We start from the raw sequence: 16,515 nt of genomic DNA, 5'->3' as shown, positions 1-16,515 counted from the left end.
AAAAATGTAGAGATCTGATGGAAAAAGGTTTTTATCAGGTAGATCATTTCATGACACCAGATGGATGGATAACAGAGAGGGAGCTGGTGGACCCCTTAGGAGACTATCAGCTGGACAGATGGAGAGCGATCCAGCTCAGACATTTCTTGAGAACTTTACCAAAGCCCAACGAGGTGACATTACAATACACTAAATTTGAAGAGATTTGTGTACAAAAGGGATACTAACACATTCCATATCTAAATTGTACTCGATGCTGGGGGACAATGGAAATAGCCGCCAACTACTATATATGAACGATTGGGAGAAGGAATTAAATAATACCTTCTCAGATGTAGAGAAAAAGCGGATATTCCAGTTGGCCCACTCAACATCCATGAGCACAAAAATACAAGAGATGAACTACAAAATACTGTCGAGATGGTATCAAACCCCAGTTAAAATGCATAAAATAGCACCAACAAATACAGATGGATGTTGGAGATGTGGAGAGGGAAGGGGAACATTATTACATATATTTTGGCTCTGTCCCAAAATGGAAAAATTCTGGAAACAGATTTTTGAAATTACACAAACCCTGACAGAATATCAGCTGACAATGGACCCAGCCCTCTTCCTCCTTCACAAAACTAACATTCCATCTAAACAATATAAAAATTCAATAATACCCTACTTACTGAACGCAGCGAAAATGTGTATTCCCTTAAAGTGGAAAAAAGAGGAACCACCAGACATAAATATGTGGATAAATAAGGTGGAAGAGATTAACAAATTAGAAAACCTAGTACTGAACGCCAATCATAAAACAGAAAAATATAAAGTAATATGGAACGGGTGGAATGAGTATATAATCTCGAGAAGGCAGAACCCAGTATGAAGGCTTAGGAGACAGGGGGAACCCCATATTTAGGGAGAACTCCCTCTTTGTCTTGGCCCCTAGCTTCTTCCCTTCCTCCCCTGGGTCTCCCTTCCCCACCCTCCTTTTTTCTTCCCCCCCACACCCCCCCCCCTTTTTTTTTTTTTTTTTTTTTTAGTTTAGTTGTGTCTTGTTTTGTTTTCATTTAGTGTTTAGTGTTTAGTCCTGTTGGTTCCTCATGGTCTCTTAAAATATTAAAAGAGAGGTCAGATGGTTAAAGGTACACAAACAGGCCAGTAAAATGGGGGAATATGTAAGATGTGACTACTTTTCATTGACACTGTTTGGTTTACCCTTTCTTTTGTACCCTCCCCATAATGGGAAAGTTACTGAGGCTATAAACCTCAACCTCCGTTATAATGTGAATAATACATGAAACCATGAATGTATAAGAAATGTATGTGGAAAATTATAAATAAATAAAAAATTTAGTAAAAAAAAATATTTTTCAAAAACACAGCATGGGCATACTTACAATTAGAACACATAACACATTCTGCTACTCTTCCTGAGTGTGGGGATACCACAAATGTGATACTTTTCCAACGATTGATCAGGGACACTGTGACTGGTGCGGCAGTGATTAGGGACACTGACTGACAACACTGGTCTGGTGGCATCGTGCTGCTGTGTCAGGGTTTCGAGAAAATGCTTTTTTACAATTTGTTTTGTATATATTTTTTTTTTTGTAGATACTGTCACAAGAGTAAGTGCAGTGTCACTATGGTGCCATTGTACAGTCACTATACTGCTGTACTGTACAGTCACTTTACTATACCTGGGGGGTGAAAAATTGGTGTTTTTTCCCACTGTCATGAGGAATGTATAAGCAATAATTTCAAACACTGTCAGGCTACACTTAAGCAACCATTGAGTACTACTGTGATCGCTGTGTTTGGCCACAACGATAACATGGTACTGGACCAATATTATTGTCCCTATACCATGTGACCTCTGAGACAAATAACAGAGATCACAGTAGTAAACAATGGCATCATTAATGAAAGACGTTACTGGGATCGCTGTAATTAGTCACAGTGCAGGGCCAGTCACATTGGTCTCATACCCAGCTCTGTAATCTGCTGTCCAGGGGACACAGCAATTACAGATTGTGCTGCTACGTGCCCCGAGTTCCCCCAAGGGTGCTTATGAGGCATGCAAGCTGGAGGACTTGTCCCACCCGGGCTTATTTTACAGTAGGCAGGTGGGAAGTGGTTATTAGAAATAAGGAAAATGTTAAAAGCAACCACACTGCCCTGTGCACAAATATGAATACAAATGCATACGTAGGGCCCACAGATGGTGGAAAAAAGCAATTGCAAAACAAATAGTAGGTATCTCTGTGAATATTGGAGTGAAAGCAATATTTCTGGCCAAGGTTTTTAAAGCCTTGCTAATGTTCAGTTTGGGGTACTGTATTTTTTTTTTTTTATATTTGCAATTTTAAAGGGAGGCATTCAATTTTAATGCTTGACAAGTTTGGTATCTATTTACTTGATGTAACCCAAAATTTTATATTTTGCTAAAAAATTGGGTATTGGGTATACAGAAAATATAGATTTGCACAAATTGTGTGTGAAAAACAAATTGCAACTGTCAACATTTTATTCTAAAGTGCATTTTCTTTCAAAATATACACTGCTCAAAAAAATTAAAGGAACGCTTTGAAAACATATCAGATCTCAATGGGGAAAAATCTCTTGCTGGATATCTATATTGAAATGGGCTAGGTATTGTGTTAGGAACAAAAGGATGCCACATTGTTTGATGGAAATGAAAATGAACCCCCTACAGAGGGCTGAATTCAAAGACACTCCGAAAATCAAAGTGAAAAAATGATGCAGCTTTTTTTTTTTTCTCTCTCTCCCTCTCTCCCCCCCCCCTCCTTCCCTGTTACTTTTCCCTTTGCCTCACCCCCCTGTCTTCCTTCCCCTCCCCGCCCTCCACGGGCTGCTTCGTTGTCTCTGGGCGGGCCCGGACAACTGGCTCCCCCCCTTCATTGCATGACTTAGTTGCTCCGCAGCCGCTTCTCCCCGACGACTCCCCTGTCTCCCGTCCCTGGGTTTGGATCACCCAGGATATGGGCCTCGACATGAACCAGCTCGACCTGACCGCTTGTCCTCCTGCTGCCTTACCTCCTCTATAGTGTCTAATTCTTTGGCTTCTACTCTTGCCCCCCCTCTCTTTCCACTTCCGACCCCTGATTGTCTTCACACGCCTCACAGGGTAGAGTTGTCCCGGATCTCCACGGTTATCAATGTTGTTTATTGTAGGCTATTTTATACTGTTACATTTGCCATCTTTGGCTGTTTACATGCTTGTACCATTTTGAAAATTTTGTACATTTCTGTCATGTTTCTTTTGCCAACTTGAACTGGTTGTACATTTGTACTTTATCTTTTATGAACCAATAAAATATTTTGAAAAAAAAAAAAAAAAAAAATGATGCAGCTAGTACATTTTGCTGAAATTTCATTGCAGCAACTTAAAATGGTACTCAGTAGTTTGTATGGCCCCCACGTGCTTCTATGCATGCCTGACAACCTTGGGGCATGCTCCTAATGAGACGACGGATGGTGTCCTGGGGTATTTCCTCACAGATCTGGACCTGGTCATCACTGAGCATCTGAACAGACTGAGGTGCAACCTGATGGCGTCATATGGACCAAAACATAATGTCCCAGACGTGTTCTAATGGATTTAGGTAAGGTGAGCATGGGGGCCATTCAATGGTATCAATTCCTTCATTCTCCAGGAACTGGATGCATACTCTCGCCACATGAGGCCGGGCATTGTCATGCCCAAGGAGGAACCCAGGACCCACTGGACCAGTCTGACAATCGTTCCAAAGGTTTCATCCCAATACCTAATGTCAGTGAGGGTGCCATTGTCTAGCCTGTATAGGTCTATGTGTCCCTCCATGGATATGCTTCCCCAGACCATCACTGACCCACCACCAAACTGGTCATGCTGAACAATGTTACAGGCAGCATATTATTCTCCACAGCTTCTCCAGACCCTTTCAGGTCTGTCACATGTGCTCAGGGTGAACCTGATCTCATCTGTGAAAAGCACAGGGCACCAATGTCAGACCTGCCAATTCTGGTGTTCAATGGCAAATGCCAATAAGCTCCACGTTCCCGGGCAGTGAGCATAGGGCCCACTAGAGGATGTCAGGCCCTCAGGCCACCCTCATGAAGTCTGTTTCTGATTTTTTGGTCAGAGACATCCACACCAGTGGCCTGCTGGAGGTAATTTTGTAGGGCTCTGGCAGTGCTCATCCTGTTCCTCCTTCCACAAAGAAGCAGATACCGGTCCTGTTGATGGGTTAAGGACCTTATTTTGACCTGTCCAGCCCTCCTAGAGAATCTCCTCCATGCTCTTGAGACTGTGGTGGGAGACACAGAAAACCTTCTGGCAATGGCACATATTGATGTGCCATCCTGGAGGAGTTGGAATGCCTGTGCAACCTCTATAGGGTCAAGGTATTGCCTCACGCTACCAGTAGTGACGCTGACCCTAGCCAAATGCAAAACTAGTGAAAAACAATCAGAAAAGATGAGTAGGGAAACTTTTTTAGTGGCCTCCATCTGTAAAACCCTTCTGTTTTGAAGGTTGTCTCATTGTTGCCCATCTAGTCTCCCTGTTCATTAACACCAAGGCAGCTGAAACTGATTAACAACCCCCTCTTCTATCTAATTGGCCAGATCAATATCCCCGGAATTTAATTGACTTGATGCTATACGCTGATTAAAAATTGTTCCTTTAATTTTATATTTGACAATCCAATCTAAGTGTAGTGGGTAAACCATAAAAGGCTTTATTAAAAACAGCCAAATGGCTACTCACATAACAGACAAGATCAATAGGTATGTAGATGTCTGGAGTCAGAGGTCTGAGGAAATATTGGAAGCTTTGAAACGCCACACCTGACATCTCCTGACCTCATGTCCAGTCTGGGCTCTGAGTGTGTTCCAAGCTGGTAACGTCAGGCAGAGTCCCAGCTTTCTGGCTGACATCCATCTGGCTGTGAGAATATGGAACCCGCTTCGGCACATTGTGGGGCCCCGACAGTGACTCTGGACATCTCCTTACATGCCTGTTGATCTTGTCTGTTATGTGAGTAGCCATTTAGGTGTTTTTAATAAAGCCCTTTGTGGTTTTTCTGCTACACTTAGATTCTGGCACCTTTTTTGCTCTTACACTTGTCTTCCAGAGAATTGCTTTACTCTAAAGGGAGCTGCCATAAGTGTTGCTTTATTAGCCCCTGGACTACATGAACTGTCTACTAATATTGTTACAAGAACTGGTCTTATACTGCTATTTGCTCCCCTGGTGTGCTTTTGGAGCATTTTCAGCGCCATTCCCTTACAATATAAGCTTACTTGAAAAAAAAAAAACAATTTTCCTGTTTTTTAGATCTGCCTGTCTGCTAGCTGTCTCTTTCCAAAACTTCCTGGATTCCCTGCATGCTTTGCAGCTTCTCCTCTGCGATTCCTCCTTGTTCCTGCATTAACCTTGCTCATCTGATCTCACTGACCTCGGCCTGTTTACTGGACTCGTCTTTGCCTGCTGATTCTGTACTGCGCTATTCGGCTGTTACCGACCTTGGCCTGCTTCCTCGACTTGCTCTGCCTGCTGATTCAGTCCCTTGTTGCCTGGCTGCTGCTGGTCGCTGCCTGCATACTGGCTCTGTTACCTTCTCCAGTTATGGTCCCAAGCTGCTTTAGTATCCTGTTCCTAGGACTGTGACCCCCCAGCTTTATCCACCTAAGAGCGGACTTCACCAGTCAGCTACTCTGGCACTCGTGCCACTCTGCCCCCTTACACTCTCTGTCTCCATCTTCAGGAGTGATGGGCGGGAGGTGCAAGATAGGCCTCCACAACATTCCAGTCGTCACCAGGTACGTAAAAGTAGGCTGATTGACTTGGTGGGGGTCAAAATTATTTGAGAAGTCAATAAATTGAATAAATGGAGGGTCTTTGGTTTGAGATTTTCTTTTTCAATTTGATCAGTTTGATTTGAATGAAGGTTTGTATAATCATATTAATGAGTGTGAGAGATCTATTACTCAGAGATGAAGACTCTCTCCTATTAACTATGTGAATGCATCAGGAAAGCTTATTTAAATGTGACTTTACCAGCCAAAAGTTAACTTATAATGAACAAAGGGACAGATTTTTTTTTAATATGCTGTATTAGAGAACAATCCTGTGTACATAGATCTGATAGTATTGATTAGTTGCAGCCATTTTCATATTATGAAATGCAGCAGAGATATACAAACCTGCAGAGAATGGCATGAAGGCATCTTTCTTTACAAAATTTCCATGGGAATCTAGGAAATGATTTGGGTAGAACTCATCAGGCTTTTCAAACTGTGTCTTGTCCCGCAATACAGAGGATAATAGAGGGATTATATAGGTTTCCTAAAATGAATAGAAAATAAATGTAATAAAAAATAAAAATGATATTATGTGAGATGATTACTCTTATGCTTTTAAGAACAACTCTGGTCTATATAAAAAAGTGTGTGCAGTTTATAAGAAAACTGTTCTGGTCAACTCAAATGATGCCCTCAGCAAACTCACAATTTCCTTTCAATTCTATGCTGTATTAGTAGCCAACAATTAAATTTTACAGAATCTCAAATAGCTACCTTTGGGATAAAATATCCCCTAAAAGTGACGTCTTTAGTTGTCTCGTGAGGAACACTAAGGGGTACAAGATCTGCAAACCTCTGGATCTCATGTATGACGGCATTTGTATAAGGCATCTGTCCACGATGGCTGTACGTAGGCTGAGCTAACCCAACAACTTTGGAGATCTCTTGTTGCACTTTTTCTGGAGGTAATAAGGAAAAGTAAAAGGATATTAAGATTTTTCTTATCTTAATTGGTAATCAAATATTATGAGGGAAAACAAGCTATGTGTTAAAGCAGAGGTGTCCAACCTGAGACCCTCCAGATGTTGAAGGACTACATCTCCCATACTACTCTGTCAGCTAAGAGGCTGGCAAGGGAGTATGGGAGATGTAGTCCTTTAGCATCTGGAGGGCCACAGGTTGGACAACCCTGTGTTAAAGGATAAGTTCACTTTAACAAAATAAATCCACATTTTTTTGCAGGTAAAAAAATATGCATTTTTTTTTTGTAGCCTGTAAAGTATGGCACCAGTGATCAGCAGATCGCAGGTGCCAAGCAGGTCCCCTGCAGATCTGTTAGTATATCTGTGTGCCGTACGGACAAGCAGATACACTGACAGAAAGAATCAATCAACTACCACGGTGCTCCACAGCATTATAGTAGTTCATTAAGAACAAGGGCTGCAGTATTGGGAGAATGTTAAATGCGCTCCTGCCCCCACTCGGCAGCGGGGAAGCCGCCGCCTGACACCCGCGATCGCTCCCCGCTGAGAGAGAAGGACGGTCGGCTGTTGTAAACACAGCTGTCCGTTCTTCTCTCTGGAATGATCACAGAGCTCATGTGATTCTTCTATATGGGATAACATGTCTCTATGGTCCTTTCACAAGCCACGCCCCCCACAGTTAGGCTCACATTTAACCCCTTGATCACCCATAGGGTTAACCCCTTCCTTGCCAGTGTCATTATTACAGTAACAGTGCATATTTTTAGCACTGATTACTGTCGTAATGTCACTGGTTACCACCAAAAGTGTAAAAAAATGTAAGTTAGGGGGTTAATGCACTATTAGTCCCTTTCTTTCTTTTGGGAATGCATCTTTGGGCCATTTCATCTTGAGCTGCACCAAGTTTTTTTCTGGATGCTGTGGGTGGATGTGATCTGGAGGATCCTCAAGGACAGTGCTCCACCTCTTCAGTCCTGCTAACACGGGATCATCTACCTACCGTATTTTCCGGCGTATAAGACGACCCCCCTAATTTTCATCTACCGGTAATACTTATACTTAGGTTACCTTGGAGATATTATACTTTGCGTATAAGATGACCCACCATTTTTGGGGGATTTTTTTGAGGTTCAAAAGTAGTCTTATACGCCAGAAAATACAGTACTTTGCTTGAAGTTTTTACCTTCATAATCTCTGGTAAGAGTCCATCTTTATCACTGGGCGTTATTTTATTATCACATTGTCAAGTTTATTTGGAGGCTCTGTTTTGTGTAACACATGGTAAGAGGCCATTCACTACGTTGGAATTTGAACACAGTCATCATCTAAATGTGGACTCACCACTGAACATATTATTTGCACATGTTTGATTACTGACTTTAATTGATAAACTGTATTTTGTTTACACATGATTCTGAAGTCCTCCAATTTTGTGCACAATTTTTGCACCTACAAGATTTGATTGTTTTACACATTAATATTGTTGGTTTACTATTGAAGCGCATTACTATCCACTTTCACTTCATTTACATATTTTTCTAGTGCTGCTTCTACTTATTGATTTGCGCACCTTTTTTTGACTTTTCATCATATATATATATATATATATATATATATATATATAAAGTACAGTAAAACTGCAGGAAAGGGCACTGGGGGGCAAACTAATGTCAATTTATTTTATTTTGTAACGTAATCCAATAGGATTACAATATATCAGTGTGTTTGTGTGTTTTACTTTTCAAATTTGCCACCAGTTCCAACCCCTGCGAGCGTCACGTCTCAGGAGACGGATGCCGGGGCTCACAGCATCAGGCGGAAGATACGGCAGACGTATGCTGCAGGGACACATCGCTGGATCCCGGGAACAAGGTAAGTACCCTCTACCAGGATCCAGCGATGCTCCCTGGCGGTACCCCAAGTGTGGCTCAGGGTTACCGCTAATGGCACTGAAATTCCACCCCGAGCCACACTCGGGAATACCGCCAGGGATGTTAAAGTGTATTTTTTCCAAAAATACAGTGTGACAAATATTGCAACAATTTTATTCTCTAGGGTCTCTGCTACAAAAAAAATGCAATGTTTGGGGGTTCTAAGTAATTTTCTAGCAAAAAAAAAAAAATACTAATTTAAACTTGTAAACAAAAAGTTCCAGAAAAGGCTGGTCAGCAAGAGGTGAAAATCACTACTCCACACCTAAGCGCTAATATTCTGCTCCCATTGGTTTAAATAGGGTTCAGATTTAGTGCACAGTGGCTGGCGAGGGAAGTTAGTAAAGCTGAGCTAATGGTTTTGTCAGGCTCAGCATTTCCGACCTACACTGTTTATGGATACTCCAGTCTCAATGCCAGCCATCTGCTGTGACAAATTCATTTACCAGTTTCCTACAGATATATGAATCAATTACAAGCACCAACATTTGTGATGTAGCGGTGCCACAGAATTTTAAAGCGTATCTACAATGCTCTTTATGATTGTCAATGTATTTGCCTACCATCAAAGACTTTGAGAACCCCACCTCCATATGACAACGCTCATGCTTTCATGTCTCAGGGAACCTTTGGCAGAGCAGCAGGAGAAGCACAGGGAAGGTGAGTAAAGCCTATCTATGAGATCTCAGATAAATACATTTTTTTTGCCTATTTGCCTATTTTTTTTAAAGTACTTTACATTTTTGCCTTACAGTGGTTGTAAACCTCAGACATGAAATATGAACAAAGCCTATCCCTCTAAAGTGTGTACTTGTCTCTATCCAGGGCAATACGGGTAATTTCTGTCTTCTGTCAGCGTAAGTCACTTCTAAAAAGTTTTCCTGACACTAAGAGATAAAAAGGTAACCGAGGAGGGAGCTCCAGCACACAGCCTGTGATTGACAGCCTTAGCAATGTTCTGTTGTGCTGTGTGAAGGGGGGGGGGTCCCTTTTCCCCAATCAGCTCTCATGGCTCCACTTACTGAACTCTGCAGAGTGTAACCTCAGCTCTCCACCCCCTGCTTTCTAGAAGCTCAGACAAGCTTTAAAGAAAATCAGTGTTTTGAATGGATGCAAAGAAGAGAGGACTGTAGATAAATGGGTACAGCATAGAAGAGATACAATACCTTGCATCTCTGGGTATTTCATCATGAGCAGCAGACCCCAGCGCATAGTGCTTGATGTCGTCTCCATTCCCGCGGAGAAAAGATTCCTTACCAGTCTTGTTAGATTTTCATTATGAAAGTATGAATGAGGATTCCCAGCCTCCTGCAAATGATAACACAGAGAGTATGGTGAACATTTCCCTATAACCAGCCACCTGGTGGTGGAATACCTTACTGTAGCATGTTCCAACCAATACACTGGTGCCTAAATAGTCATTCTTCAGTCTAGTTCATTATGTTCCAGTACCAGAACCTCAGTGCCATATCATTTTAATACTAGGCTCTCAGCACAAGTAACACAGAAAACAAATTGACACGGAATCAATTCCTGTGTCCTCTGTGCCACAATATCTTGCAACACTGGGATATTGTGCTTCAGTCTACTGAGCCATGTTCAGTATAAGAAAGGGTCTATAAATTGCTAATGAGCCATGGAAATAGATACACTGGATAAATACACGATGTGCCATATGTAGGGGGTCAGAAAAATGTTTCCCTGTAATGTCCTATCTATCTATCTATCTATCTATCTATCTATCTATCTATCTATCTATCTATCTATCTATCTATCTATCTATCTATCTATCTATCTATCTATCTATCTATCTATCTATCTATCGTTCCATCCATCCATCCATCCATCCATCCATCCATCCATCCATCTCTAGCTATCAGTTCACCTGAATTATGTATAGATTATCTGCTTAGACTAAAGGGATGTGTGGGGGAAACAGACATAACTGTCCATTCAATGACCTCTACCCATTTTTGCTTTCAAATAGGTGCAAATAGATATATACAGCCAGAGATCCACAAAATCTCATCTTTTGATTCCCCCTGGAATAGACTTCTGGCTGAAGAGATCTTTTACTCATTACATTATATAACTGATATAATTTATAAAACATAAATTTACCTCTTTTTGCCTCACAAGAAATGCATCCATGAAGCTTCTTTGGTCATTCTCATCTAAGTTCTTTAGATGTTTTATAAAAGTTTTTGTAACAAATTCACACATTTCATCCACATTTTTTACGATTGTTTTGTGGTTACCAGGAAGAAAGCCCAAAAATGGGAAAATATTATATATCTGGTTTAAAAAAAAGATAATTTGTTAGGCTGCAGTGGTGATGGATTTGCATTTTTTTTATTGTGGTCATGCTTAAAAATTATGTTATGTATTAGGTATGCTGCCTTTCCTGAACTCTTTTAAAAATGCTAGGTACATGGCTCTTGAGAGTCTTGATCCAAATCAGAGCTCCTGGCCTGGGACAAGCAGGGTTTTTGCTTTTCTCACTAGATGCATTCATGTTCCAGTCAATGACCTGGAAAGCACTGGTGTCAGAGACAGCCAGGAAGCTAGCATTTTCAAAGCAAGTGAGAAGGGGCATGACCTCCATATTTCTCTTAATACATTCAAACCTTAAAATGACCTGTCTTTAAATTGCATGAATCTTAAAACTGATGCTTGACATGCTTGACATCTATTTACTCATTGCAAAACCATCTTTTATATTTAGCAAAGAAGTGGCTATTTTATTTTGTTAGTTTTTTTCCCAAAACTATGCGTTTCATAAACAGTTGTGCAAATATGGTGCAATATAGAAAGTTGCAACTACTATTTTATTCTACAAGGCTGTTGCTTTCAGGAAATATAGCATTTTTGAGTTTAACCACTTACCGGCTGTTCACAGTATATTTACTGCTGCAGTCGGCCCCGGCCAGGCAGAGTGACGTAGGTCTACGTCGCTCGCCTGTCACTCCTTCTAGAGCCAATAGCGGGCGAGGCGCGCGCCCGCCTCGGCTCGTTCACGGAGGAGTGCAGGAGTGTTACTGGCGGACCCGATGTCCGCCGGTCACACTACGATCGCCGGTACAGCGGGAGAAAGACAGAGCGGCTTATGTAAACAAGCCGCCTGTCAGTTCTCCCTGTGTAAAAATGAAGATCAGACGGTTCTACTATGTAGAACCGTTGATCTTTGTTTTTACACCAATAGCAATGTCCCACTACAGTTAGAAGCACGCCCCTAGGACACACTTAACCCCTCCCTGTCCAATACAGTTAACCCCTTCCCTGCCAGTGTCATTTTTGCAGTAACAGTGCATATATATAGCACTGATTACTGCAGTAATGTCACTGGTACCCCCAAAAGTGTCAAAAATGTCAGTCAAGGGTCCGATCTGTCCGCCGCAATGTCGCAGCACCACAAAAAAAATCGCAGATCGCCGCCATTACTCATTAAAAAAAAAACACCAAAAATTACAAAAATCTTTCCCTTTGTTAGTAAACGCGATAACTTTTGCGCAAACCAATCAAAATACGCTTTTTGCGATTTTTTTTACCAAACATAGGTAGCGTAAAACAAATTGGCTGAAAATGTTAAAAAATTTTGATTTTTAAATTTTTTTGGGGGGGGGGAATTTCATATAAAAAAAATGTGAAAAATATTGTTATTTTTGCAAAAATTACGCTCTTTTTTTGTTTATAGCGCGTGATCAAAAAATCGCACAGGTGATCAAATACCACCAAAAGAAAGCTCTGTTTGTGGGAAAAAAAGGACGTGAAATTCGTTTAGGTACAGCGTCGCACGACCGCGCAATTGTCCATTAAAGTCACGTAGTAAAAAATCGCAAAAAAAACCCTGGTCTTTTAGCAGGAAAATCCTCCGGTGGTAAAGTGGTTAACCACTTTAGCCCTGGAGGATTTTGCTGCTTAATGACCAAGCCCTATTTTGCGATTCGGCACTGCGTGACTTTAACAGAAAATTGCGTGGTTGTGCAACGCTGTACCCAAACGAAATTAACGTCCTTTTTTCCCCCACAAATAGAGCTTTCTTTTGGTGGTATTTGATCACCTGTGCAATTTTTATTTTTTGCGCTATAAACAAAAAAAGAGCGTCAATTTTGAAAAAATAACAATATTTTTCACATCCTTTTATATGAAATTCTCAAAAAACATTTTAGGCCAATTTGTTTTCTGCTACATATTTTTGGTAAAAAAAAATCACAATAAGCGTATTTTGATTGGTTTGCGCAAAAGTTATTGTGTTTACTAACTACGGGAAAGATTTGTCATTTTTTTTTTACTAGTAATGGCGGCGATCTTAGTTTTTTTGCGGGACTGCGACATTGCGGCGGACAGATCGGATCCCCTAACTGACATTTTTGACACTTTTGGGGGTACCAGTGACATTACTACAGTAATAGGTGATAAAAATATGCACTGTTACTGTAAAAATGACACTGGCAAGGAAGGGGTTAACAGTATGGGTGATCAAGAGGTTAAATGTGATTCTAACTGTGGGGGGGCATGGCTTGTGAATCATCACAGAGACATGCGATCCTATATAGCAGGATCACATAGCCTCTCTAATCACTTCAGGGAGAATGACAGATGGCTGTGCTTACATAAGCCGTCTGTCCTTCTCTGTCAGCGGGGGGAGATAGCGAGTCACAGGAGCCGCCTGTCACACGCACTGGCTCCCTGGCTGACGAGCGGGGGCTGGAGCGTGTCGCCTCCGGCCCGCGCTCGCCCCCTAGAGTCTACTGAGCGAGTGACGTAGTACTACGTCGGTTTGCCCAGGAGTGGCTGCCCACCGCAGTAAATCTGCGGTGGGCGGTCGTCATGTGGTTAAAGTCATTTCTAAAAAAAAACACTGACTTCAATATGTGTGCAAAAAATAAAAAAAAATTAGCAAAGCGTTTAGATAAAAATATTTTTTTTAACTTTGAATTCATAAATGAAACCCTTCCATGAATGCTCACTACTTTACCACAAAGTGTAATAACACTTGTACATGTCCAAATACAAATCTATCCTGATGATAACAATTATTCTCTGGGTCATATTTATTAATTTATTATTAGTAGCTATGTCTTTTTATGCACAAAATAATATTCATACAAAATTCAACTGACCCACTGTATCACCTAGGGCAAGACCAACTACAAGGCAGAAAATATGCTATAGAGACAGAGCTCAGTGAATTAGCAGGAATGAAACATGAGCAAACATAACTCAGGGCATAAGCAAATAGACTAATCTGTTGATCAAGCAAAGGCTGAATGTCCAGCAGCCTATTTTAGCTTTCCTGAATACAACAGATGTGCACTTCAGAGACCAAAGCAGTTCTGAGCAATGACCAGTAGATGTCATGGTTTAAGGTTGATCGTTAGAGGGGTACATATTCCACACTTTGGGAAACATGTCTGTATGTGAAAAAGTTATGCCAGGTAAAAATTTAGGAAAAATATATTACCCCAACTGTAAAACTTCCTAAAAGTCTAACATTTTCTGAATTCAAACTCATAAGTCTCTTAAATTGTGGATCTTCATAGTCCAGTCGGTGTCCAAGTAAAACTGACACAATGATATTAGCCACTGCAGCATTTATCATCATTGTATTATCAAATGGCTTTCCTGTAATAAGAATTTAGAGCAAAAGTCAAAAACATATAATGCTGGGGAATATTGAGTTGTCTATTTTGTTACCAACAAATTTTACCTTTTAAAGATTCAAAACCTTTAGTTAGGTAAGAACATTCTTCAATAATTTTTTCTTCAATAAGACTTTTTCCCATCCCATAATCACGCAAGGTTGTCAGTGTAAATCTTCTCATCACCTTCCAGTTTTCACCACGTGAGTGAACAAGTCCTGAGAAATTCAACATTGTAAGCGTATATCTTTAAGTTGTCAGCAGGCAGTCTATTGGCATGGAGGTATGTATTTCTATTTGATATTTTGGAAGATTTTTCCCTAAACTTGTTTGTAGAAAAGTATTGCAAATACTTGCTAGACAATATGTTTGGTAAAGCTGGCCAGTACCCACCCCCCACTAAACATTTCCCCGCCCACCTTTAGCAAAACCCTCCAAAACCCCAAAACTCTCCAACAGTAGTCAAAAATAAATAAATAAAATAATGTCAGAAATATTTACCTAAATGCATGGTCACGGGTTTTCCATCTCTCTCGCTGCACAGTGGAATAGTGCTTTTTTGGGTGCCCACGTCTCTGCCTGGAAATGTGGGTATTCTCCATTGGCTGTGCATCAGCAGCATGATGACGTCATGGTAAGGATTAGAAACAAGATTGTTTGCTGGCGGGTCTAGACTGCAGTTCTGGGTTACTGGTCCCAATTAGCAGAAAAAACAAGCCAGTGGATCATCAGGCAGGATGCAGGTATGGGCTTAGAAGGACACATTAGCAAATTGGTGGGTGGGTTGAATTTTTATTTTAATGTTTGTCCAGAGTTCTGGACTGGGCCTATTTCTGACACTTGTTGTTTACAAGTTAAAATAATTTTTTTGCTAGAAAATGACTTAGAACTCCCAAACATTATATATATATATATATATTTTTAGCAGAAACCTTAGAGAATAAAATAGAGATTGTTGCAATATTTTTTATCACACTGTATTTGCGCAGCGGTCTTCCAAATGCAATTTTTTTGGGAAAAAATCACTTTTTTGAATAAAAAAATAAGAAAACAGTAAAGTAAGCCCAATTTTTTCTACAATGTGAAAGATAGTGTTACGCAGAGTAAATAGATACCCAACATGTCATGCTTCAAAATTGCGCACGCTCGTGGAATGGCGACAAACATTGGTACTTAGGCATACAAACACAGGCGACATTTTAAAAATGTCTACAGGTTACCAGCTTAGAGTTACAAAAGGAGGTCTAGGGCTCAAATTATTGCTCTCGCTCTAACGATCGCGGTGATACCTCACATGTGTGGTTTGAACACCGTTTACATGTGTGGGCACATGCGTGTGAAACATGTAATTGTGGCAAAGTCTCCTCCATTCGTTCCAGTCTGGTTCACAATTCCAGGTTTGAGACTTCCACCTTTGCCTCTGAGTCACAGTCACGTTCCGCGATGACCGCCAGCGCGCCCGGCCCGGCTCCCGCTTGCATACGGCTTGAACGCGGCTCTTCAGAATTGCATTCCATCCACATTCCATCTACAGGGGTTCAGCCACAGTTTACCCAGTGAACCCAGCAGTCATTACCGATCATCATCGGAATACACCGGTCTGGTACAGCAACAGTTTCCATTGTCTCTTATTGTATTTTAACTTTGACAATCTTGAATAAATGTTTTTTTTTTTTTGTATCATTCAACTTGTTTATCAGCATTCTGATAATACCAATATCGGGGCAGCGCTGTTCTCTTATTTTTGGTTGTTTGTTGGCTGGTCATCAGTACTTATCTTGGCAGCAGCACCAATTTGGTTTAGAATTTCTCACAGTATAGGTGCCGCAGTGTTAGCGCTGGAACTTTTGTTGCAGTAAAACGTGCTTGTTATACTTACTGTGAGACCTAAGGGGTTAATCCTCTGCATTGTGTAAAAATGCAGTTTGATCCTGTATGCACAGATCCTCCTCTTCTTGCATTGTCTCCATAACATGTCCGGATAAGACAGAGTCAGGCTGCACATGCTCAGTTTGGTGTGTTTTGCTAGTAGGGATGAGCTTCGAGTTCGAGTCGAGGCTAAGTTCGACTCGAACATCGCTCATTCGATCGTTTGTTGAATGACGAACAAATGTGCTTCTTCACGGAAATTTGAGTTTCCCATAATGCACTGCACAC

General features: G+C 41.0%; 1 protein-coding gene across 2 annotated transcripts in view; it reads right to left on the bottom strand.

Annotated features, from left to right (window-relative positions):
* LOC309551303 (cytochrome P450 2K1-like) overlaps nt 1–16,515 on the bottom strand; it is a 43,062-nt gene that overhangs the window by 9,058 nt on the left and 17,489 nt on the right. The window contains exons 3-8 of one of the 2 annotated variants that reach the window (XM_082251834.1): nt 14,427–14,576; nt 14,181–14,341; nt 10,838–11,011; nt 9,883–10,024; nt 6,577–6,761; nt 6,205–6,346 (exon numbers count right to left, since the gene is read on the bottom strand). In XM_082251834.1, coding sequence (XP_082107960.1) covers nt 6,205–6,346; nt 6,577–6,761; nt 9,883–10,024; nt 10,838–11,011; nt 14,181–14,341; nt 14,427–14,576 — 954 coding nt within the window. The remainder of the gene's footprint in view (nt 1–6,204; nt 6,347–6,576; nt 6,762–9,882; nt 10,025–10,837; nt 11,012–14,180; nt 14,342–14,426; nt 14,577–16,515) is intronic. The other variant, XM_082251835.1, reaches the window with a different exon arrangement.

This window comes from Pelophylax lessonae (assembly GCF_965119305.1).
Source record: "Pelophylax lessonae genome assembly, chromosome: 3".
Taxonomy (NCBI): domain Eukaryota; kingdom Metazoa; phylum Chordata; class Amphibia; order Anura; family Ranidae; genus Pelophylax; species Pelophylax lessonae.
The sequence above is the reverse complement of the archived record's forward strand: the minus strand, read 5'-3'. Positions and strand labels throughout refer to the sequence as shown.